Raw genomic sequence first — 25,900 nt, 5'->3', positions numbered from 1 at the left:
CTCACTTCTCAGGCATCTCATGGAGGTGTTATCAAGCTGGCAGGCCTATGCAGTTGCTTAAAACTCACACAAATTGTCTGTTCTGTGCTGCTTAAAAAAAAGTTTGTATATTGCTCTGCACCACCCTGATATATTATGAGAGGGTGGTAGATTAAAATACATTCCAAAATAAAATAATGAGCACAAACCGCCCTCGATTTTGCATTAGAGAGCTGCAAACAGAAACCTTCCCAGGAAGTGTTGTGTATGCGTGTGAGTGTGTGGATGTTTCATGGCAGCCCAGTGGAAACCAATGTGGGAAGGGTAACAATGCCAACCTTGTAAAAGGGGTAGAATCCTCCAAACAGAAATGGGTCCCAAGCTGGCAAACTGCCCAAGCGAGCATTCCAGGAAGAACAAAGGCAGCCCTGCCAGAGCCAGCATGACGGTATAAGGTATCAAGAAGGCCCCTGCCAAGAAGACAACAAAAGGAAAGAATGTGAGCGTTGGACCAACCAACCTTCCAAGACGTGTGCATATACAAAGGCAACAAAATGTTACGCACCACAAACACACTGGGAAATAGGCAGATTAGCAGCCTGCTGATGGTGTGGGCACAGAGAATCATAATCGCTCTACCCCCACCCCGGAAAAAAGCACCCTTAAACAGGCATTTGGCATTTGGATGAATTCTGTTGTTAAAGTATTACCCCCAACTTCTGTGTAAATCTAAACCGGGCTTCTAGAAATCTGGTGTTTGGGGCTCCCACTCCCAACACCCTTGCTGACTGGGACTGGCGGGCATTGCTCGAAGCACTGCACCTTTTATGCCAACCACACTTGGCACAATGTAAGTTATTTCTAGCCTGCAGCATTCATGCTGTTTGTGTCTCAAGGGCTGGATGAGGAGTGGGAAGAAATGCCTTTCATGGAAATTTCCTTGGCTGGTCGCCTAAAGGCACTTTCAACACACTCTAGGTGAGTAGGTAAGCAGCTCTTTGCCAGCATGCATTATAAGACAGGCAACTTCAACAAATCCTCCACTAAGGTGCTTCTCCATTTTCTCCTTCTAGGATGGCCTTGCCACTGACACAGGAAGCACAAACAGAAAGCCTACCTCCTCCATCCTTATAGGTGAGGTATGGAAAGCGCCAGACATTCCCCAAGCCAACAGCATAGCCAACCATAGAGAGGAGGTAGTCTGATTTGCGCGACCAGTTTCCTCGTTCACTCTCTTCATCTTTTTCAGTAATTTTCTCAGTAGACAAAGTGAAATCCTTTAAGAAGGAAGAGAGAAAGTCATTCACGCATTTATATCAAAACCTTTGCATCCCACCATTCTGTCCATGAATGAACATTGGCGAGAGAGAGAGAGAGAGAGAGAGAGAGAGAGAGAGAGATATGATACAAAAGAATGCATGCCAATTATTATATTAATTTATTATATTATTATATACTCAGAGTAGACCCACTGAAATTTACGAACATGCCCATCTTAGGTCCATCCATTTCAATAAGTCTACTCTGAGTAAAACTTAGTTGGATGCAGCCCAATACTTAATATTTATTAATTTATATTAATTAGTTTACATTAATTTACATACACGACAAGGCCCAAGTAGACCCATTTTGTTATATAACAACAGTTATAATGCTCACCAGCCATGGCGGCTGCCATGTTCTGCTTCCATTACAAGAGGCATAATGCTTCTGAACACCAGTTTCTAGGACTCTCAGGGGAGAGAGTGCTCTTGCAGACCCTCCAAGTGCCCCTCTTTTCCAGGGATGGTCCCAGATTGACAGAAGCCATCCCAATTTCTTATTTGATCCCAGAATGTCTTAAGACATCCCTGTTTTCACCAGAGAAATGCTGGAAAGTATGGAGTTATGTGACCCCCTGAGCTGAGGAAATAAGTATACAGTGGTACCTCGGGTTACATACGCTTCAGGTTACAGACGCTTCAGGTTACAGACTCTTCTAACCCAGAAATACTACCTTGGGTTAGGAACTTTGCTTCAGGATGAGAACAGAAATCGTGCAGCGGCAGCAGGAGACCCCATTAGCTAAAGTGGTGCTTCAGGTTAAGAACAGTTTCAGGTTAAGAACGGACCTCCGGAACGAATTAAGTACTTAACCCGAGGTACCACTGTACAACCTTTAGAAGACCTCTAAAGGCAGCCCTGTATAGGAAAGTTTTTTTAATGTTTAATGTTTGGTTATCTTTTAAATATGTTGGAAGCTGCCCAGAGTGGGCAGCAAATAGCAAAATTATTATTATTGTTGTTATTAAATAGGACACCCCTATTTTCATTGGAGGGTTTGTTGTTGTGCTCATATCCTTCTTGGGGGCTACCCTTGGGGGCATCTGGTCGGCCACTGTGAGAACAGGATGCTGGACTAGAAGGGCCATTGGCCTGATCCAGCAGCAGGCTCTCCTTATGTGCCTATGTTCTTGGCAGTTTACAAAATAAAGAAGCCAAGTTACACCAACATTAAACTATAAACACCCATGATTGAAATACACAATAAAAGAAAGCCACTTATAACAATGCAGCAATTAAAGGCAGGAGACTCAGGAAAGGCACCTGAGCCAAGGACAAGGTTAATAACGCCCCCCCCCCATGGTTTACCAGTCAAAGGCCAGAGATGGAAGAGATGAGCCTGAATGCCAGGGGGCTGCAGGTGGGGGGGGGGGAGTTGCTCTTGCACTCATGTGCTGCTTTTGCTTCCCAGAGGCAGAAAGGGGAGCTGGGCCAGGGGGCCTTAGACCTGATCTAGCAGCCAGGTCCTTCCTGTATTTCTCCACCACCAGGGCAGAATCATCAGCAGCAACAACAGTGAAGCAGAAAAGCATTTCACATAACTCAATTTTTCTGTGGATATCCAGGTCAGAGCATGTCCTGGGCTGCAACTGAAATGACTGCTGTTGCTTTAAAATCAGCTGAGAAAAAGGCAGAGAATCTTTAGTTCTACACGCAGAGCATGGATCCCTCCAAGGCAGGAGTGCCATCTTGGCCCTGCGACTGCGGGTGCCCGGGGCTGTGGTGGGTGCCACGCAGCTTGCCTGGTCCTGGCGATGAAATTTGTGGGTGCCCAGCCCATTCATGGGAATTTTGTAGGCAGTGCTCAGGCACCCAGGGCCCAGGCACCTATGCCCCAAGGCATCTTAGGAGCTGTAATTTGCCCGCAGCAGAGCAACAATCCCCACCACCCTTAACTACACTTCCCAGAATCCTTTTTTGGGGGGAGGGGGGGAGAGTTGTGTGTTTCAAGTATGCTTTAATTATATGGCAAAGTCAAAATAAATTTGCCAGCCACCTTTAGGTCTCATGGCAGTTCGCGGCATAAAAATACCAATGCTTCCCTCACATGCACCTGCCACTTTAGTTCTGATACTTTTTTAAACACACACACACACCCAGGATCAATCCTCATGGGCATGGCCGGGGGGGGGCAGGGGGGTAGTTGCCCCCCAGATCAAGTAAAACAGCAGAAATACTTAACTAACTGAGCAGTCACCGCCCATCAAAATCCCTCACTATGCACACGTTAACACTTTTACCTCTTGGCCATTTCTGCTCCATCAGAGGTTCCCAAGGGGGGAGCAACAAAGGTGAGCTCTTCTGTTCAACCTTGTGGAAGCCTTTGGGCTGCCAGAACCCTGCTGTAATTGCTAATCTTCAGTCATGCAAGCCTTTGCTCCCCCTTTCGCTTCTGACTCCGTTTCCCCTACCCCTGGTCTCACCCTGGGGTAGAATGCTATTCGTTCGTTCGTCTGTATCTGTATAGATATACTTAGCGATAAGACTGTAATGAGAGCCTCGAACTACAGCAGTTCAGACACTTGTTCCCTTGTTCTGGATCTTGATAAGACGCAGTTAATCACTAAAACCAGGGGCGAAACCAGGCTTTATTTCACCGGGGTCAAAGACCCAGTTTGGCACCCCAAGCCCACGTGCAACCCCCCCCCCCAAAAAAAACCCCACACAGGCAGGGCGCCTCAATGGCGCCCCTCTGGAGGAGTCACAAGGCAAAAAACCTGGCTAGCCCCGCCCCCCAGCTAAGGCACTGACTAAAACCATCTATTTATGCCAGTGACTTACCAAGCAGGACTTTTAAATTATTGTAGCAAAAAGCAGAGCAAGTGATGAAGGCACAAGCCCAAACCCTTTGCTGTAAGAATTGAGCATTTCTGATTTGCAAGCTATTGTTCGTCATATATCTGTGTCTATATATCCCAAAGTATCTATATATCCAAAAGCAAATCAGGAGCAGATAAAAAAACTACCATAGTTAAACTAACCAGGGGTGCCAACTTGAATAAAATATGGAGCGGGAGCCCCGCCCTGCATAATCGATCACATTACACGGGGCACACACACCATTTGAATGGCAATGCCCATCAATGGGGGAGGCAGTCCTCTCAAATATTTTATGGGGGGGGGACGGAATCAAAGGTACCTTGGCCCCTCGGAGTTGGCTCCAATGAAACTACCCATCACTAACTCGCTCTAAATGTAGAATCCTTCATACTACAGGAAGCGGACCCCTCCTTGCAACTTGAATGAGCGACCCATTGAACTGAGGGGGCTTTGATGCACAGGGGGTGCAAAGATGCATGGGCAACGGGGCACACAAAACTTCCCTCTTGCGCTCTGAAAAAGGCTACAGGCAAAGAGGAGGAGGAGAATGGGCAGAAGTTACCTGCCGCAAGGAGCTTACAATCTAAACCTCTACCACATATGATGGAGGAGCCCCTAGGAGCTTCCACCCACCCCGGCTTGCTGCCCCATGTTATTTAGTGGGGAGGCGGACTTTTCAGTCGAGGCACCACAGTTTGTTTGCGGGGCATCCTGGTTATTCCGAGCAGCCTCCTCCCGTCCCTCCTTGCGCGTCCGGCCGGACGCCGGTGACGCCTGTTCGGCTGCATCTTGCCCATCACTGTGCGGACTCACCTCCTTGTTACCGCACCGCAGGAAAGACGGCAAGCTGAGCCACCCCATTGCTGTCTGTGCTCGAAGCCCGGAGTCTTTCGCAGACTGCTACCTCCTGCCCTCCCGTCCAGGTAGCTTTTATGGGGCGAGGCGGGCCGGGCCCGCCCTAGCTGCTCTCCTCCTCCACCTCTCCGGGAGGGACCTTACAGGTGGAACCGGGAGAAGGGCAGGCCCCTCCCCTCCCCCACCCGGTCATGTCCCGTCCCGTTTGGGCACAGCACGTGGGGAGGAGGCCGCGGAGCAGCGTACCCGTCACCCGCCTCCACTTCTCCATTCAGGCAATTTGTCCCCCCGCCCCAAATCGGAGCCTACCCCGGTCTCAGGAGGACAGGTAGCCGTTCAAACGTTCCTCTGTCGCTTCCCTTTTCTTCAATGGATTCACGTCTAAGTTCACTTCCCATCCTCTCTGCCGCTCAGGCGTCCCATACTTCTTTCCTTCCCCCCCTTCCCCCCTTTGCTCATCTGCGGACCAGCCGCCCTTCCCGCTTGCCCCCTCTCTAGCAAGGCTTCCCTTACCCGCTTCAAAATTTTAACATGGATTTTTCACAACGGCGGCGGGAGCTTCCTTACACTAGCCTGGTCCACACGGGACGTTGAACAGGAGTCCAAGCTGCCTCGGTTATTTATTTACTTCTTACATTTATGTCCCACATATTGGTCCCCAAGGAGATCAAGGTGGCCTGCATGCTTCTCCCCTTTCTCACTTAAGCCCAGCAACAACCCAGTGAGGTAGGTTAGACTGAGAGGCAGGGACTGGCCCCCAGGGTCACCCATCTGGAGCTTCACTGCTGAGCAGGCTTCAAACCTGGTCTTTCGCGTGTCCTAGTCCCAGAGACTCTAACCCAGAACAGCCCAACTTTTCAAACCAAGTGGGTCGAAAAAGTACTTTGACACAGAACCCGTAGGTTGGACACTGCCCTGTTGCGCGGGGGTGGGGGTGAAGGCTGCCAAAATTTGATTCCCCCCCCCCCAGTGTGCTGCCTTGTAACACCATACAATCAGCTAATAATCTACTCCTGTATAAGATAAGTGTGCGCACTAATGTACATAGATGGTACCCTTGCTGAATAGCGCACATTAAGAACCATAGGCGTGTGCAGCTCAGTCGGTTTGTGTACACAGATTGTGCACTCATCTGGATCTGATGGTTGGTCCATCGACCCCAGTATCCTTACTGGCAGAGGCTTTCTCTCTCTCTCTCTCTCTCTCTCTGCCTGGATATGCCTTTGGGGGTTGAACCTGAGACCTTCTGCATTCAAGGCAGATGCTCTGCCATGGAGCTACAGCTCTTCTTCTAAGAACAAAACAAGGTACTAGTCCTCATAGTTTTGTATTAAGGGTGGATTTGATAAGAACATAGAAAACTGCCTGGTACAGAATGAGATCGTTTTGGGTACAACCAGCTCAGTATTGCCTGCACTGACTGGTAGTGGCTCTCCATGGTTTCAGGCGGGCGACATTCTCATCCCAACCTGCAGAGGCCATCAGATGGAACCTGGGCTCCACCTGCAAAGTGGGTGCTCTGCCACTGAGTCAGAGCCCTGCCGAAGGCAAGAGCAGGGGGCGTAGAGCTTCTCCATTTAGAAGGCCAGAAAGATAAAATGTGTGCCTGATTCCAGGAAGGAAAAGTAGGCAGCAAGATGCTAAAGAACCATCTGTCCACTGAGCTTTCTTTTCAATCCATCATCAACTGCCTCTTTAGGACTGTTTTGGCATCTATTCCTCCATCTACTCCTCCCTTTCAGTTCAATTATCCACCATTCCATTCATTTTTGCCTGGCTCTTTATCACGGACTGCTGTGTGTGTATGAGAATGGGGGGGGGGAGGGGGAGGGGGAGGGAGAGAAATGTCTCTGCTAACTTTTCAGAATCACAGTCTCTCTCACTTTCTCCCCTCTCAACCTCTATCCACACATTTCATTTTATTTGGAGCAATAACATTCATACATTTTGCAAAGTACGCTTTTCAGCTCCATCTTTTTTTTTAAAGGGAACCATAGGCGCCAACTCCTAGGGGCCCTGGGGGCTTTGGCCCCCAAGATAAAATATTTGAGGGGGCCAAGCCCCTGCAAAGTTGATGGGCATTGCCATTCAAATGGTCTTGTGTGTGCTGTGTCATGTGATCGATTATGTGGGGCGGAGCCCACCTGCGCCCCCATAATATTTTATTCAAGTTGGCACTCCTGAAGGGAAGCACACAAGGTCTGTGTTTCCTTGCTTTTCGAGTCGACTCCCACAGTATAGCTTTGCACTCTTGAACAGTGCAAAGCAGGACAGCATTTGCATCTGAGGGACAAGCAAAGCTAAGCTAGGAAAAAAATGAGATTGCATTGCTTGGATAAGATGTTTGCAGTCTAGGGAGCAAGTAGTGGACAGGAGGACAAAAGAGTTTTAGCTCCCCCACCCACAGCCAAATCCAGCTGAACAGAGCCTCTCCTACGGAAGGGCTTTAAGAAGACCAGAAACAGTTGGAAGGGGAGGAGTTTGGCGGCAGGGATTCTTTTAATTTTATTGCTTCTTTTTGCATGGCTTTTTATGTATTTCGGTATTTTATGTATTGCAATTCTGCTGCTATTTTTATTGATTATAATTTAAGTAATGGTTTATTGTAATTGTTGAGAGCAAATTTCCATTTAATTGTTATTTGTTGATACTTGAGTGTTGATTTTGTTGTGTACTATAATAATAATCATAATTATTTGTACCCCACCTCTCTGACTGGGTTGTCCCAGCCACTACATTCTAATGGATTATTGAATACTACATTATTTGATATGTTGTTTATTTTAAGTCATATTTTTGGTATGACTTGTATTGGATTAGATGGTTGTAAGATGTGTGATATTTGTTGTATATTTCCTTGTTTCTTCTGTCTGTAAACTGCCTTGTTGTGTAGCAATACAGAAAAGCGGTATGCAAATTATAAGTGAAATGAAATGAAGGTTGTTAAGAGTAGGACCTGGGAGACCAGGGTTCAAAGGTGCCTCTCATCCTAGTCTTCCTCACAGGGTTGTTGTGAGGATAAAATGCGGAGAGGGAGAACCATGCATTCCACCTTGAGCTCCTTGGAGGAAAGGCAATATAGAAACGGGATAAATAAAATAAAATAAATATTGGGAATGTGATAGGTTTTGCCATGGTTTGAAGAACACATAAATCCGGTGGGGGGGGAGGGGTTTAAGTAGAAAGGGTAAGGCAAGTGAAGGATAGCTGCCAGTTCAACATTTCTTCATGCTTCTTCTTTCATTCTTTGCAGATCCAGAACTTTGCTTCACAGTCAGCTGAGAGAAAGGGTGACTTCAAAGAGGAAAATCCAGAATTGCCCCATCACTTTTCCTGCACCCACAGAGTTGCTGTGCAATGCAGAATTTCATTCACTCTGAACTAACAACTCTCCAAGGTGTCTTGCAATGTATCTGGAAAAACCAAAGTCACCATCACAACAGCAGCTGGAGCAATAAAACCAAGGAAGGTAGGTTGACTCATAAGAAGGTAGAAACCAAAAACTGAAGACCATTAGAGCAACCAGAATGGCACAAAAGAGTGTGCAAGCTTTTGAGTTACCAGGAAAAGTGGGTAAACAAAGCAACCGGGATCTTTTGTGGGCGGGAGTGAGGGGCGGAGATGAAGCTGTGAGTTTGCAACAGGGAAGAGACTTACGATGGAATGTGGGAGGAGATAGCAGACATTAGAATGAGGTGCACCTGCGTGTGGTGAGGTTTCAGGGTGCACAAAGGGCTGCTGAGAAATAAGAAGGAAAAAGGGAGGGGTCATAGGTCAGCAGCAGAGCACCTGCTTTGCATGCAGAAGAATATGCCAGGTTCAGTCTCCAATGGCATCTCCCCGTAGGGCTGGGAGAGATCCCTGCCTGAAACCCTGGAGAGCTGCTGCCAGTCAGTGTACGATACTACTGATGGACAGCTTCCTGTGTTCCTAACGTACAGTGACCGACTCCCCATCTGTGGGAATTCAAAAGAAGAAAATTACCTTGATCCATTGCCACTCTTAGGAACAACACAGGTGTCTTGGAACAGGTGGGAAACAGGAGTGAAGAGGAACAAGGCAGTAGTTATGTCAAGCAGGTACAGGCTAATTTTAGGTGCCTGAGATTGCTTTATTCCTCTTACCTCCTGGTCCACTTTCCCTTGTGTTGTGTTGTGTTTGCTTAGATTATTAGCCTGTGAAGGGACTGTCTTGTTTTGTATGTAACCTCGTTTGGGAACCACCCCCCTGCCCAATGGTATAAAATCCTTTTTCCAGTTTAGAATTTTGCATCCGAATTGCTTATTTAAAAATAAATAAATTCTAAAGTCGCATAAAAAGTTAGAATCTAGAATCCATTTTGGGGCACTATCTTTATTAGGCCACCAAAATGTCACAAAGGATAGGTCCGGATATTATTAGTATTGTTGAGATCTGGAAATGGCCTATGTCTCCAGATTTAAGGACTTAATAAGAGCATTGCTAGATCAGCAAACGTTAAGCAAGTTGGTGTTCATCATCATCATCACAGTCATCATTTTATTATTTATATCCCACTCATCTCACTTGGTTGCCCCAGCCACTCTGGGAGGCTTCTAACAGATATTAAAACATCATACATTAAGAGATTCCCTATACAGATCAGACCAAAATACTTCTTTCCTGCACTTACAGTATCTTTTTCAGACTGTGGTGACCAGAAATATGTACTCTATTCCAAATGTGGCAGCACCATAGATAGACATTGCAGTACTGACAGTTTCAACACACTGTACACAAATGTCCCCATTTAGAAGTCAAGAAGAAATCTTTTGATTGCCTCAATAGCTATCAGGGACGCAAACTTGGGTCTCGGCTTATAGGTGCCCAGCATATGTGACATGACATCATGATGTGACATCGTGATGTGATGTCATGATGTCACACACCCCGTGACCTCAGAACCTGACTTCCAATGCCACCGAAAGTCAGGTTCCAAGGTCTCGCAAGGCCTTTGATAGCATCTCCAAGGTCTTGCAAGATGCTTTGTGAGGCCCCCAGGGCTCCCTATAGTTGGTGCCCCTGATACCTATGTTCTTCCACTGTAGAAGGAAGCACGCCTCCAAATATCAGTAGCTGAGGTCAAAGATGTGAGGTGAGGATAAATTCAATCCAGTTCAGATTTTAAGACATCCTTCAGAATTTGCAGCTCTCCAAATTTTGCACTGTGGTTTTCCTACCTACCAAATGACTACAAGAATCGAAATATTTGGGGAAGTTGCGCATAAAAACAAATATATTAGTGAAAATAGCATACAAAAAAATGTAATATATTAAAGAGAAATTGCCTGCATGCATGTGTGAATGAGTCAAAACTGCATACAAAGATGTGTTTCTTAGGAGAAATTTGCACTAAAATGCTGAAGAATTTTCATGAGGGTTTTTTTGAAGGAAAAAAGGAAAAATCACAAATTGCTACAGCAACATGGAAAACTGAATTTAAGATTAGAAAAATGAGAAAACAGAGAGAACCAAAGCAGACAGAACCTCCTCTCACTAGCTGGAAATTGCAGGTGTACGGGTGCTGATGTGCTCATATCTTGCTTCCAGGCTTCCCATTGGAGTATCTGGTTGGCCACTATGAGAAGGGGATGCTAGACTTGATGGGTTACTGGCCAGATCCAACTGTCAGGCCCTTCTTGTGTTTTTATGCTTTCTGGTTCAGCTACATCTGTGCCTAACTCTGGCCAGTATACCTCGAAAAATGATAATGTGGGGCTGGGAGAGGGGGCAGAAAATAGCAAAAAACACCAGGGCCATTGAAAAGGTTGTTTCCTTCTCAATGGCCTTTGGAATCTCTTCCATTTATGAATGCATTAACCAGGGTGAAGTGTTGCTTATTAGTTTTCTCTAGGGAATATCCCCAAATGGCCAAGCAGTTTCCCCCCTTCAAATGGCCAGTTTTGAATACATTGGCACGGTTTGGGATTCTGCGCCCATGTCCTACAAGGTTTCTATATGCCGCAAAGCCAGATGGGCATGCCTGTTTCCAAAGGGGACGATGAGAGTGCCTGGGATAGGATGGCCTACTGCGCAGTGCACTGCAGAACATAGAATAAATGTCTGCAAAATGCTTGCTCTGCTGAGTGACCAGGAGAAAGGGTCCTTCCTTCAAAACAAACTCAGAACAGGATGTTGAGTGTGGAACAGCATTCCTGTTGAGATTTAACAGGTACCTGCTACCTGCACTTCCCAGGTACAATTGGAATACTTTTTTTTTTGTTTGTTCCAATGGGCTTTCTCAGATGGATAAATGGCTTTTAGTATTTTGTATGGTTTTAGTTCTGTTCTACATGTATTCGGTTGGGGATTTGCTGTGTTTGTAATAGTTTTTATTGTACATTGCCTTGAGACAATTGCATAGAAGATTAATGAATAAATGCTAATGATATTAATTACCCCACCATCTGTCCCCTGAATGGCTGCTAGAGGCCACTCAACACACCCTCATTCAATGCATTCCACTCACCATTCAGGAACATTTATCTATGCTCATCTGGCGATCCAAAATCTCAACCCTTTCTAATGTATTTCCATGGCCATTTGGAAGGGCCATGGAAATACATTAGAAAGGGTTGAGATTCTTTTTGTTCTGGCCATTTGAAGACGGTCCCTAAGAATCACCAAGGACACTGGGCCAATCACCACCCTGATGGTGGGAAGCATGTAGCAGTTGGGGCCTGGCATTCCTTTGGCTATTCAGAAGGAACCAATGTATTCCATTTGCTACTCCCTGTTATTGGCTTGAATATCTCCCCAAGGGAAAAGCAAAGGCATTTGGAGCTTTGGAGAAGGGTGGGTGGGTTATAAAAACCATGCGTGGTGCAGAGAAAGCAGGCAGGGATCATTTTTCACCACCTGCCTCTTATGCCACTAGAACTCAGGGGCCACCCAATGAAACCAGCCTGCAAGAGGCAGAGAGCAAAGCGAAAGGGGGCACAATTAGCTAGTGGAATTTGTAGATACACAAAAGTGGTTTAAAGAGGGCTTGAAGGAGGGGATCGTTATTCTGTTGTGGTTGTTACAACCTTAGGTCTGATCCCGCAGGACTCTTCAAATTTTCTTACTAAATTCCCTCCTTTCAAAAGCACAAGAAAAGGAAAACCTTCTGCAGAAAGCACCTTGATTCCTGACAATTTCGGGCTTTGAATGCTTTTGGGGGGGCACTCAAGGCTGCATGCCACACCTGGTTTGGGGCTAATCTAGATGCTGTATTAGCCGTATATGTATATAACCCCCCCCCCTTTTTAGGTGATCTCCACCACATTTTTGGAATGATGCAGCCTTGGTTGGGGCTCATGGGAGCTGTAGTCCAAAATATATGAAGGGCACTAGGCTTGCAAGGGCTGCTACAATACAGTTTTCAAGTCCATTTATTGTAAAATGAGAAATAATGGAAATTAAAGTAGCAAGCCTCGTGACCATCAAGGGCTAAAACTAATAACCTTTGCAGCATAAATCTGCCAGAATAAATTTTAAGAAACAGATTAAATTGGTATCCAACTGTATAACAAAATATATTTATATTTACATAAGGGAACCCTGCTGGGCCAGACCAAAGCCCAAACTAGGTCAGAATCCAGTTTCTTGCAAGTTGATGCATCTGGAAGAGACCATAGATCAGTAGCAGAGCATCTGTCTTGCATGTTAAGGCCCCAGGTGTGACCCCTGGCATCTAGGTTGGGCTGGGAATGTCCCCTGCCTGAAAGCTGCTTCCAGTCAATGTAGACAAGTACTGAGTGCGATGGATCATTGGTTGACTCAGCACATGCAATTTCCTTTGTTCCAATGGGATGCCCACAAGAGGGACTTAAGAGGACAATGAGCCCTCACTGTCATATGTCCACACCATTTGGTAAGCAGATGTAGACTGCTTCTGAAAACAGAGGTTCCATCATAACTCCTAGCTGCTCATTCATCTATCCAAAATTAAACGTAGCAATGGTTTTTCACTGTCAAACAAACAACAACAACGACATCATAAGCAGCACAGAAAGCAGCAAATGTCCGGGGGGAGGATGCAATTAAGGCTGAGTTTTAACTAGGCACCAAAAGCTACACAGCAAAGTAGCCAAGGCAGGCATCACTTGGGAGATAGGGTTGTAATAACAATAAAAGACCTGCTTCTTGAGTCACCCACTCAGCTTCCCACAGGTGTTTGAGATTCATGCCCTCCTGCCCAGAAGTGCACAAGGCTATCATTTGCCAATAATAACAAAAGTGTTTTCTGAAGACTAGCCCTAAAAAGAAACCAATTTGCTCCAAGCTATCATTATTACAGTGGTACCTTGGGTTACATATGCTTCAGGTTACATACGCTTCAGGTTACAGACTCCGCTAACCCAGAAATAGTACCTCGGGTTAAGAACTTTGCTTCAGGATGAGAACAGAAATCGTGCAGCAGCAGCGCGGCGGCAGCAGGAGGCCCCATTAGCTAAAGTGGTTCCTCAGGTTAAGAACAGTTTCAGGTTAAGAATGGACCTCCAGAATGAATTAAGTTCTTAACCTGAGGTAGTACTTTATTTCAATTTATTATTGGCCCCTCAATGTAGGGTCTCAGGATGAACCAGTTAAAACTATTTTCAAACAAGATAATAGGGCTGGCCCTCCTATGAAGAGGAGGAGGAGGAGGAGGAGGAGGAGGAGGAGGAGGAGGAGGAGGAGGAGTTTGGACTTGATATCCCGCCTTTCACTCCCCTTAAGGAGTCTCCAAGTGGCTAACATTCTCCTTTCCCTTCCTCCCCCACAACAAATACTCTGTGAGGTGAGTGGGGCTGAGAGACTTTAGAGTAGCCCAAGGTCACCCAGCAGCTGCAGGTGGAGGAGCGGGGAAGCGAACCCAGTTCACCAGATTACGAGTCTACCGCTCCTTACAACTACACCACACTGGCAAGATGAGGCAATTGCCTTGGGTGGCAGGATCCACAGGGGCAGCAAATCTGGCTTCCAAGAAATGCATCACCCACTGCTGCTGCCACTTCCATAATGTGGAAGTGATGGCTGTGGTGACTCAGCATCCTGTTTGGAAGTCCCCCCACCCCCACTTCTCTACAGTGACCTCTTGACAAATAGGAGACACTACTGGTTTCCTCCCACCCTAGGGAGGAAATGATGGGAGCTTCCCTCTGGGGTTTCCAGGGGTCTGCACCTACTAGGTGTGATTTAAAGCAGGCCGCCACCCCACAAGAGCCTTTGATTCTCACTTCAACTGTCAGGTAAGCCTGATTTGATTCCACTGCCCTTATTCCCAATGTAGACCTTCACTCACCCCCCTTCTTCCCTGGAGGGGGCCCACCATTTTGTACTTTGCCTCAGGTCCCAGATGTCTTGGTTCGCCACCCCCCTCCCACACACAGCAGATGGGGCTCATCTGCCTGGGAAGGGAGCCCATCTAGGAGAAGGGAAACCCTGATCTTAAACCTCTACTGCCTTGCAAGATATCTTCAGGAGAAGAAAAGGCTAAGGAGTAAACCTACAGAAATTTGGAGACCCTAAGAAGGGTTGGGTGGCGCCTTGTACGTCACCTTCCGGCAACTCCTGCAGCCAAGCTGGTGCCAAACGTCTTGCTCTGCTTTCCTTTGGACCATATCAGTGAGGCCGAGAGGGAGGGGTCTTGCCGTCTGGGCAGCCCAGGACCTCCAGACACACTGCCCAAGCTTGTGCCCCTGAGGGGTCACCTCAGTGCTGCTAACACAGCAGTTTGACTTCCTCCACAGAGGCATGGGGAGGAATTTCTACTGCTAAGGAGCTGCCACAGAACAATGATATTGAAACTCTACTCCTCAGGTGTATAACAAACAGCCCTTAGGCTTATAACAACCCCAGGCTTGGTGGAAGGTTTTTGTTATGATTATTTTCTTAAAAAAACAACAAACACTCTATTGGCATCTTGCCTTAATGATTATGGAAGGCTCCTCTGAGATAATCTGTATTTACTTGGCAACACACCCTGATGCCAACCGCACTGTGCAGTCACGTTCATCCCTGCTTAGCAGGATGAAAGTATATTTTGCAATGTTAATGATGTCATGCTACTGTGGTGTTTTGTTTCTTTCTTTTTAAAGGTGCAAGCACAAGGTGCCCAGAAAGCAAAGTGTCAACACTGCATAGGGGGTGGGTGAAACCTGGGTGTCCGGGAGATATTTACCGTACATTATTTCCTTCTTTAAAAAAATATAACCAGTGTGTGTAACTAGGCTGGCAACTGCAAGGCTATGGTGACTGCTGTGAAACAGACTTCTGGCATTTTCTCTGGGTGGAGAGGGGTGGGCTTGGCCTTACAAGAAGGAGTCCGAAAGTCAGTTCAAGCAGGATTTGGAGTTATGGGGGTGAGGAGGAATCAAGCTGCTATTATTATTCACTTTCTACACAGTTGTCTCAGGCAATGTACACTAGAACCTGCAAAAAACAACCTAGTTAGAAATATAAAAAACAGCAGATTTAAAACATAAAGAAAACCATACAAAGTATACAACTCACAGTGAAGACCCATTTATCCAGCTGGGAAAGACTGTTAGAACAACAGCAGCAAATGTCCTCAGTTGTTTTTGGAAACTCTGGCGGTTAGAGTACTGGGTTGAGACCTGGGAGACCAGGATTCAAATCCCCACTCACTGGATGTGACCTTGGGCCAGTTGCTTTAGCTCCTTGGAGAAAAAGGTGGGATATAAATGTAAGCAAAGAGATAACAAATAAATACGTGTTTATTCAGAAGCAAGCCCCAAGGTGCTCAGCGGATGTTATCCCCAGGAATAGTTGTGTTGGGATTACAGCCTTAAATCCATGTGACTGGCAGATTAACCAGCCAATTAAGTAACAAAATGTTTAGTCGATTAACTGGGGGAGGCCAGTTCCAAGCTGCAAGTGATGCTGAAAGCGAAGGGGAAAGCTTGTTGTGTCTGTGCCATGGAGTTGTGACATTTAGGAGGGGGGAGTCCCCACCTTTCTAATAACCAAACATGAATGAGAAAAGGAAAATTCACAATTGATTCTTCTAAGAATAAGTGGCAGCTGCTGTTTATTGATCTGTAAGTTATCTTTCCTCACTCTGTAACACTTTCCCCAATATATTAGTTAAACTGTGGAACTCACACCCACAGGAAGAGTTAGTTATGGCCACCAACTTGGATGGTTTTAAAAGGGGGCTGGACAAATTCATGGAGGAGAAGGCTATTGGGGGCTGCCAGTAGCTTCTAGCAGTGATGGCCGGGCTGCACTTCCACAGTCAGCCTCTGGCTACCAGTTTCTGGAAACCACAAGTGGGGAGAGTGGTCTGGTTCTCTGTTCCTGTCTCCAGGCTTCCCTGGTTGGCCACTGTGGGAACTGAAAGGTGGACTAGATTGGCGCCCGTTGGCCTAATCCAGCAGGCCATCTTTGTGTTCTTATGCTTAGGAGACCTTTGTATCAGGGGTTTCAAAATAGCACTTTCTTTTCTTCACTGGACTGGAACCTTCTGCCCTCTTGCCTAGGACAAGAGACAGGTATGCCAGCCAACTTGTTTCTGTTTTCACCCAAACACTTTCAGACAGGTTCTCATCCCTCAACTTACAGGTGGAAAATGCAAGATCCACAGAGTAAATCAACTTGTAGGGCAAGTCTGCCCACATGCCACTCATGGAAGCGAGGTGTCCCTTAACAGGAAGTCTTCCCTGAAAAGTGCTGGCAGAAGCAATGAGTGCATGCCAGGGACTTAGATGCCATTGTGGTGGAGATGAGTGACCGTCTTACAAGACCAGGCTGGGCACCCCGTCTGACATATGTGAGAGGCAGCCCTTACACAAGCAGGTTGGCAGAAGGAGAACACCCAGGTCAAACAGTATGTGTCAAGAGGTGCTGCCCAGGTGATGGAATTGCAGAGCTAAGTGACTGTCAAAGCAAGGTTAGTTCAACACAGAGAGCTCCAAGTTGCTTCCAGGCCAAATGGGTGTGCCTGGCATTCCAATTGTCGTCCAGACATAGTTTCAGGAGTTACCTTAAGCAGAACAAAGGCACATGTGTATTCGGACTCTGACCAAAGATAACCCCAGTTCTGTATCACCATCAATTTTGTCAACCTGGGATTTTTTTTTATTACAGTGGTACCTCGGGTTACAGACGCTTAAGGTTACAGGCGCTTCAGGTTACAGACTCCGCTAACCCAGAAATAGTACCTCAGGTTAAGAACTCTGCTTCAGGATGAGAACAGAAATCGCGTGGCGGCGGCAGCAGGAGGCCCCATTAGCTAAAGTGGTACCTCAGGTTAAGAACAGTTTCAGGTTAAGAACGGACCTCCAGAACAAATTAAGTTATTAACCCAAGGTACCACTGTACTCATATTGCATATTTCTGTGTAATTTACCGTATTTTTCGCTCTATAACATGCACCCGACCATAACACGCACGTAGTTTTTAGAGGAGGAAAATCCGTAGGCATGCCACCCGTAGGCATTCCCTCCATAACACGCACAGACATTTCCCCTTACTTTCTAGGAGGAAAAAAGTGAGTGTTATGGTGCAAAAAATACGGTATTTGGCTTCTCAGATTTAATGAAATCTATGAATATGTGTGGGTGGGAAGGACTTGGTGGTTGAGCAACTACCAGGACCGTGATGCAGCACAACAAGATCAAGCAGGGGTTTTTTTGTTGTTGTTGTTGTTTTGTTTTTTAAACCCTTCAGGAATGGGGGATTTGTAGCTCTCCAAATGTTGCTGGGCTACAACTCCCAGCCGCTCTGGACATTGGTCCTGCTGGCTGGGCTGATGGGAGTTGTGATCCAACAACACAGAGAGAGCTAACCATCCCTGTTCTAACTCTAACGCTAATGGTGCAATGTGCACCATTGGGTTGGCAAAAATGCTAAAATTGTGCTATATCAGTTACAGGCACACACACCCCATTCACACACATTCAGTATGTGTGCAACTGCGCACATGTGCATAGTGCGTAACCTGGAAGTGACCTGCTGTAAACTTCACAGAAAGGGGCAGAGTGAGGGTGGACTTTTCCAGTGGTATTTCAAATATATGTGATTTCGCTTAAATGCACAGTACCTTGGAACGTAACCCCTGTGAAAATTGGAAGCTGCCTGTACTCATTTTTCCAACCTTAAATTTAGTTTGTGGATTTTTTGAAGTCCTCGTGGAAATTCATCTAATTTTAGTGTGAATTTCTCCCAATATACAAATGTTTGCATACAATCTTGCCTAATATGGACATCTTTGCAGAGCAGTGCTTATTATTATTATTAGCCCTCCCTTTACCACAAGGTATCAGGGGCAGTTCTCTGACTGGAAGAAGTAGAAAGTGGAGTCCCATAAGGATTGGTATGGGAGCCTGTGCTTTTTAACTTGTTCATAAATGATCTAGAGTTAGGAACAAACAGTACGGTGGCCAAATTTGCCGATGACACTAAATTGTTCAGGGTCGTTAAAACAAAAAGAGATTGCAAAGAGCTCCAAAACGACTTCTCCAAACGGGTGGAATGGGCAGTAAAATAGCAAATGCAATTCAGTGGAAACAAGTGTGAAGTGTGAACACATATGTGCTAATGGGATCTGAACTGGAAATGACAGGCCTTCATATGAGATAGCTTGATGAAGATGTTGAGCCAGTATGCAGTGGCTGTAGAAAAGGCAAATTCCATGCTAGGGATCATTAGGAAAAGAATTGAAAATAAAACGGCAGATATCATGAATGCCATTATAGAACTCTATGGTGCAACCACATTTGGAGTCATATGGACAGTTCTGGCCGACTCACCTCAAAAAGGCTACAGTGGTGCCTCGCAAGACGAAATTAATTCGTTCCGCAAGTCTCTTCGTCTTGCGAGTTTTTCGTCTTGCGATGCACGGTTTCCCATAGGAATGCATTGAAAATCAATCAATGCGTTCCTAGGGAAACCGCCTTCAGACCAGGTCCGGGGACAGTCTGTCCCCGGACCTCTTCTGAAGGCTGGGGGGGGGGGGACAAGGGCTTTTCTTCCCACCCCCAGCATTTTAAAAAACCCCAGGACAGCGGAGGACTTCTCCGCTGTCCGGGCGATCTTAAAATGCTGGCGGGCGGCATTTTAAAATCGCCCCGGACAGCGGAGGACTTCTCCGCTGTCCGGGGCGATTTAAAAGCCCCTGGGAAGGCAGGCAGGGGGGACAAAGACTTTCGCCCCCGCCCGCCTTCAGAAGGTGTTCTGGCCCCCCCGCCCCGCTTCGGAACAGCGTTTTAAAATGCTGGGGGTCGGGAGCGAAGCGTTCGCTGCCGACCCCCAGCATTTAAAAATCTCCCCGGGACAGCAGAGAAGTCTCTGCTGTCCCGGGGAGATTTTAAAATGCTGGGGGTCGGGAGCGAACGCTTCGCTCCCGCCCGCCAGCATTTTAAGATCGCCCGGGGCAGGCGGGGGGGGAAGGCAGGGGGGGGAGCAAAGACTTTTGCCCCCCGCCGGCCTTCAGAAGAGGTCCTCTTCTGAAGGCCGGCTGTGGGCGAAAGCCTTTGCTCCCGACCGCCAGCATTTCCCTATGGGCTTTCGTCTTGCGATGCAAGCCCATAGGGAAATTCGTCTTGCGAAGCGCCTCCAAAACAGAAAACCCTTTCGTCTTGCGGGTTTTCCGTCTTGCGAGGCATTCGTCTTGCGGGGCACCACTGTATTCTGGAGTTGGAAAAGGTTCAGATAAGGGCAACTGAAAAATAATCAAGGGGGTGGGGGTGACTCCCCTCTGAAGAAATGTTGTAGCATTTGAGACTTCTTAGTTTAGAGAAAAGGTGAGTAAGGAGCAGCATGACTGAAGTTTGTGAAATTATGCTTGGCATGCAGTCAAATGCATGGAGAAAATGGGTAGAGAAAAGTTTTTCTCCGTCTCTCATAACACTGGAACTCGTGGACATCGAATGAAGCTGTATCCTGGAAGATTTAGGAAAGATAAAAGACAGTATTTTTTCCAAGCAGCAAATAGTCTAAGTGTGGAACTTGCTCCACCAGAAGGCAATCAACTAGGGTGGCTTTAAAAGAGGATTGGGCAAACTCAAGGAGAAGAAGGCTACCCATGGCTACTCGCCAGGAGGGCTATGCTCTACCGCCACAGTCAGAGGCAAAAGTGCTTCTGGTTGCCCTCCTAGGGAGGGGAAAGTGCTCCTGTTCTCGAATCCTGCCTCTGGGTTTTCCACTGGGGCATCTGGTTGGCCACTGTGAGAACAGCAGACTCTCCAAGTGTCCCTATTTTCCAGGGATGTCCCTGATTTAGAGAAGCCGTCCCAGTTTCTGATTTGATTGTGGAATGGGACATCCCTATTTTCATTGGAGAAGTGTTGGAGGGTATGGAACAGGATGTTGGGCCACTTGCTTGACCCAGCAGACTATTCTTATGTTCTTGTGGCAGTTACAACCATTACAACACAATGGCTAAGGACAGTTTAAAACAACTTACAGCCACAGAAATAAGGCGAGTCCTGAAATAGACCACGAAGGGGCCTACAGATGTGTCTTTAGCACCTTTCCACGTTATTTTAACCAATAGGACATTTTAGGCACACTTTACCCAAGTGAATATGTTTTTATACACATTACTTGGCTAGAGAAGTGCACTGCAGAATTTGGAGAATCTGGATGGAAAGCTGTGTTTTGGATCATGTGCAAATCAGGCAGATTCGCCTTGGAATGCAAGTGAGACTGATTTCTCCCCATCCTTATCATCCTTGACATCAGCCGAGTTGAGCATTGTTGGACTTGGCAATGATACAGAGGAACAGGCTGCCCCTGCCTTGGGTTTCTGACGCTGTGATAGAAACCCACAATGGAGATGGCGCAGCAGAGGAGGATGCACAGACCGCTTTGCATTACGGTCCAGAACGTGTCTGGGTTCACTGGGATTAGAGATGGCAGCAGTGACCAACCCTTTTTCCCGCAGCCAAAGGGCCCCCCTGCCTCCCATCTGGGACTAGTGTGTCAGTGATGGCTGTGGCCACTGCCAACTCCCACCTCACATGCACACATCAGAGCACCACAGTGAGCAGCTGGCAACCCCTCTCCTGTCAAATCCTCAGCAAAGGACAAGGGGCTGAGGGGACAATTTCCTCCCCATCACAGCGCTGGGATGGGCAGAGTGCTTGAAATCTCTTTGCTCAGCCCAGTGCCGAGATGGGGAGGAAAACCGCAACTGCTCTGCTCTTCAGATGAGAGGCAACAGGACTTGCTGTTACTTGTGAGATACTCAAGGCCACTGTCGTCCACCTCCTTCTTCCAAAATTCCTGGATCTGGGCAGTGCAAGGATTCTTCCATGAATCATTCTTTTAATTTCCCCAGGCAGTTTCAGTTTTTGATTGACTCACATTCCTGGGAATGTTGAACCTTCCTCTTGTTCCTGTGCTGTTACATAAACAGCCGTTCAGTAGTTGATGGGGGAAGTTTCTCTAGGGTGTCTCAGTCCAACCATCTAGTTTCCAACACATTCCCATCTAATTGGGGGGTTGGGGTTGGGAATGTGCCAAAAAATACTTCTAAGGCCTTTGGCCGCAGAATGGGGCTTCCTAAACATTTCTTGAGCCTTATACATGCTGATGAGGTCTTCTAGGTTTCACTGAAGGTGGGGAGCCAGCCTACCTTCTCCTGGCGAGCGGCTCCAAATCTTTGCTTTCAAAGAAACAATAAATGTCACAATTCACGAGGAAATACTCAAAATGTATGTCATTTTCAAAGGAGGTTAAATCGGCGCACATATGCTTTCTTTGACTTGCTCATAAATTCTGGTAAAATATTGCGGTGGCACATCAGCACAATCTGTTTCTTTTTTGAAACCTTTGTTTCCTGCTCTTCTGGTGCAAAAAACTAGCACACCGGGTGGCTTATGGCTTTTAACATTGCAATGACATTTGAAGCAATATAAAATAATTGTGCAAGGTGACAAGGTTGGTGTTTGAAAAAAGGCTAAAACGTAAAAAGTCTGCCAGAATCCAACGGTCTTTGGGTATTGATGCAGGAGCAAGGTATATTTCATGAGGCAAGATGTTCCGTAAAGTAGCTTGGCCTTGGCTAACCTGAGTTGTAGTCCAAAACATCTGGGGGGCACCAGGCTGGGAAAGGTGCTGAGATATGAATTTTATTGTGGGAAGACAGAAGCTAGTGTCTCACCAGGTATGGGGCTGCCACTGAAAAGGCTTTTCTATAGAACATAAAAGACTTCCATATCCAGCTGGAATTTGCTCCATTTACCTATGTGGGTGGATGTGTGAAATCTCAAGGCGTTCAACATGAGCAAATGAAGTCATCTTACCCTTTTGAGTCAGATCCTTGGCACATCCAGGCCAGTATCACCAACACTGAATGGCAGCAGCTCTCCAGCATCACAGGCAGCCATCCTTAGATGGTGGCTTAACTGGAGAAGTGCACTTTTTCATGAAATGCTTCCAATTTCCTTCTTATGGTCCTCAGTGCATCCTCTGACTTGCGTGGTTAACAGAGTTGTTTTTCTGGTGATGCAACCATTTTTATTTTTATTTTTTAAAAAGTATCAATCTAAACTTGCCTAACTAGAATTGCAATACACAGCACGCAAACCTGTTCAGCAACAGCAACCTGCATGTGGTAGAAACTGAGGCTATAAGTCAATAGATGCTTTATCCTGCCAGATTATTTGCCAATGTGACTGCTTCCTTTTGTGCTCCTTTGGCCACCTTCCTTATTTGTTTTTATGCAATACATGTTGAAGAAGAGTTCCCCCATCTAAGAAAATTATGGACTCCTTTGCAATAGTCATCAAGTGTTTGCGAAAACATGCTGGTTTCTCGCTCCCCACCCTCCCCCCGCCAAACCCAGTGAACGCAGATATGCAAAGTATGTATAGAAATATCTCAGCTTGCCAATACAACATTTGCATTCAAAATTAATAGGGAGCAAGCTTTGGAGTTCACCAGCACTCTTCATCAGACTGTATGGGTAGCCAACATGGTGTGTTCCAAATGTTGTTGGACTACAAACTCCATCAGCCTCAGCCAGCATGAGCAGCCATCAAGGAAGATGGGAGTTGTAGTCCAGCATCAGCGTCAAGGCATTTTCACTTGACAGAGTTCCAGAGCAGGGCAATGAAATCCTCACCCCCACATCTTGTGGAACGGTACCACGTCAGCTCTATGGGGTTCAGGTTTCAATTTGCTCTGCCTTTCAGGAGTGCCAACTTGAATAATATATTGGGGGGGGGGGAGGTAAGCCCCACCCTGCATAATCAATCACATGACACAGCGCATGCACACCATTTGAATGGCAATGCCCATCAACCTGGGGGCCTCCTCAAATATTTTAGGGGGGGGCAAAGATCCCCCAGCACCTAGGAGTTGGCTCCTATGCTGCCCTTAACATAAAAAGGGATGGCATGCAGAAAGAGGAGTCAGGAACTAAAATGCTGAAAAGTCTTCAGCTGGGCACTGGCTGGTCTCCCAAGCAGGTATCACATTAGTATGGAGAATTTGGCACTGGGTTTCAACAGTCAAGGGAGCATGGAAGTAGACCAAGCAGACAGATCAGTGTTGCTTCAGGGGAAAAATAAAAATAAATGAATGGTGCATTTCCAAAACAGACCAACCTAGAAGATGAATGGTGCCTGCCATGGCCAATGAAACCTGTCAGATCAGTTGACAATGAGTGCAAGATGGTTGCACAAGAGCAAGAGGAGGCATCTATTTCATCACTGTTGCACAGATTTCATCAAATTTTGCATGGAATTTTCAGTTTGGAGTCAGCTCATAATTTACTTCTTCAGAAGGGGACAAACTCTCAGGCCTTGTCTTCTGAGCCCAGGAAGGGGATATGATTCATTTTGGAAGCTGTCTGGTTTTTTCTGTTGTTTGTTTGTTTTTGATTCAGGAAGGATGTCACAAGGTTACATGTACATTTCTATTGAAGTGTGAAATGCATACATTGTGTTTCCTCCAGAATGAGCTCCAAATGATTCAGATAGGGTCCCTAGGTGGGCTGCCCTTCCTTCATGACTTTTATCAAGGATGGGCTAACTCAGGTTTCAAACCCTGAACCTGAAATCTCCTTGGAAGGAGGAACAGGGGAAGCAGATTTCATCAGCAGCACCCTTGAGAAGCAACGTTGCCTAGGCTTCCGGGTGCGTTTCAGGCTGCCCCCCCCCCATCACTCCCAGGGTTACAGGAGCAGAGCAGAAAACAAGCTAAACAACAGTTTCAAGGCTGTTTACCGACAGATTGGTTAGATCAAGATTGTGTGCATTATTTGCTGCTTTAATAATATCTGACATTTAGTGAGATAGCATATCAAATTTCTGCTCAAGCAGAGCTGGGGCTGCTCTCCCGTCCAAGGCCAGTGCCTGCCTTTTTTATTATTGTACACATCTGAGTCTCTGTCCTCCTCCATTGTAGCAGAACTTCCCTGCCTTCTTGGTCCTTCATATTGCCTTTGGCCATGTCAGCATCTGAGGCCTCCTCTGAAGACTCAGGCAGAGCTCCCTCTACCTTCTTCCTGAAGATCTAACCTTGCTGAGGCTGTCAATTAGATGTCAATAGGATCCATCACGGGCGTAGAATGGGGGTGTGAGCCAGGCGCCCCTGCACAGTGTCCCATCCCACCCTGCCTGGTGCTGCGTCCCCAGTCCCCTCACTGAATGGCTGCCTGGCCAGCATCAGGGGGGATTTGCCCACCAAGAGCTGCATTGGTCCACCGGGCTCCACATGTGTGAGCAGGGGCACAGCCCTGCTTGGCTCAGGTGGCCAGGGCTGAGCTGGTGCACGGGCTCCATGAACCCTCTGCACCTGGTGGACGTGTGCTCAGCAGTGTTGGTGGTGATGGCTGGCCTGGCGCAGTGGCTTCTGTGGCACTGCCCAGCACACACGCACACACATGCATGTATCCCAGGTGTCAAAAAAGACGCAACACTGCTGGGATCCAGTCTGCATAGATTGGAGACAAAGAGCTATGCTGCCATTTTGCTTTCCAGCTAGCCACAGTCCCACCCTAGGATTCTGTATGGCACTGCAGACACTCCATTGTGTCAGGAGCAAGGAGCCATCCCTGGAGGACACTGTACCCATCCACCAATGACACCAACAGCTGTCCAGAGTTCTGGGTGGGGTAGGGGATTAAAGGGGAAGAAATGCTGGTCTGATGTGAATGATTTTTGGACTAGGGAGAGGTTGAGGTTTTGTTTATTAAGTAGAGAGCCTGAGTGTTGCTTTTATTATTATTAGGGTATGTTTTATATGGACATTGTGGTCTCAACTTGCTGGTAGTTAGAAAGACAAAGACCAGAGTTGGGGGTTGTGTGTACAAGCTAGAAGCTGGAAGCAAGCAGGCTGCAGCCTGGGCAGCTGGGAGGCAGAGCCATGCCTGATTTCTGTGGCTAGGGGAGAAACAAGTCCTTCTGGGGTGTTAATGTTGTGAGCCCCTCCATCATAGGCTCCAGTGGTATATATGTTCAAATAACCCATATATCATGAAGACACCCAGTGCCAAATTCACGTGTAAGCTAAGCAAACTATAGCTTAGGGCCCCACGCTCTTGGGGGCCCCCCCAAAAAAATAAAGGAAAAAAACCTGGATGTACATTTCCAAAATATAAGAAAAAAATAAATAAAACCTACATATTTTGTTATGTGCAAATGGCTTGAGATACCTATTAGGTCCATCAATTACCATATAGCATATATTCAACACAAAAACCAGGAACAAGTTGTTGTTGACAAAGGACAGCTGGACATATAAAGGGCTCCATTACCTCCAGTAACTTTGGGCCTCATCAAACCTAAATCCAGCCCTGAAGACACCACAGTTGCCACTGAGCCTCATTTTTGAAGGAAATATGAACCCTGGGTAAGCACCTGGAACCCCTGGAATCTTGCACCACTCAAGAGATTATGGTGGCCTGCAGCTATACTATTCAAGGGATTCTGAATACTATAAAAGCCAGAGTAAATAGGATGGCCTT

At 46.7% G+C, this 25,900-nt stretch overlaps 1 protein-coding gene across 2 annotated transcripts in view; it reads right to left on the bottom strand.

Moving 5' to 3' along the window:
- Window positions 1-25,900, bottom strand: part of SLC6A14 (solute carrier family 6 member 14) — a 53,258-nt gene that overhangs the window by 23,581 nt on the left and 3,777 nt on the right. The window contains exons 1-3 of one of the 2 annotated variants that reach the window (XM_080990359.1): window positions 4,936-5,039; window positions 1,097-1,256; window positions 318-449 (exon numbers count right to left, since the gene is read on the bottom strand). In XM_080990359.1, the coding sequence (XP_080846485.1) occupies window positions 318-449; window positions 1,097-1,256; window positions 4,936-4,983 (340 nt within the window). In that variant the 5' untranslated portion in view covers window positions 4,984-5,039. Of the gene's footprint in view, window positions 1-317; window positions 450-1,096; window positions 1,257-4,935; window positions 5,040-25,900 lie in introns of those variants that run through there. The other variant, XM_080990358.1, reaches the window with a different exon arrangement.

Source organism: Podarcis pityusensis (assembly GCF_964106645.2).
Source record: "Podarcis pityusensis genome assembly, chromosome: Z".
Lineage (NCBI taxonomy): Eukaryota > Metazoa > Chordata > Lepidosauria > Squamata > Lacertidae > Podarcis > Podarcis pityusensis.
Note: the sequence above shows the minus strand (reverse complement) of the source record. Positions and strands in the feature narration are given on the sequence as shown.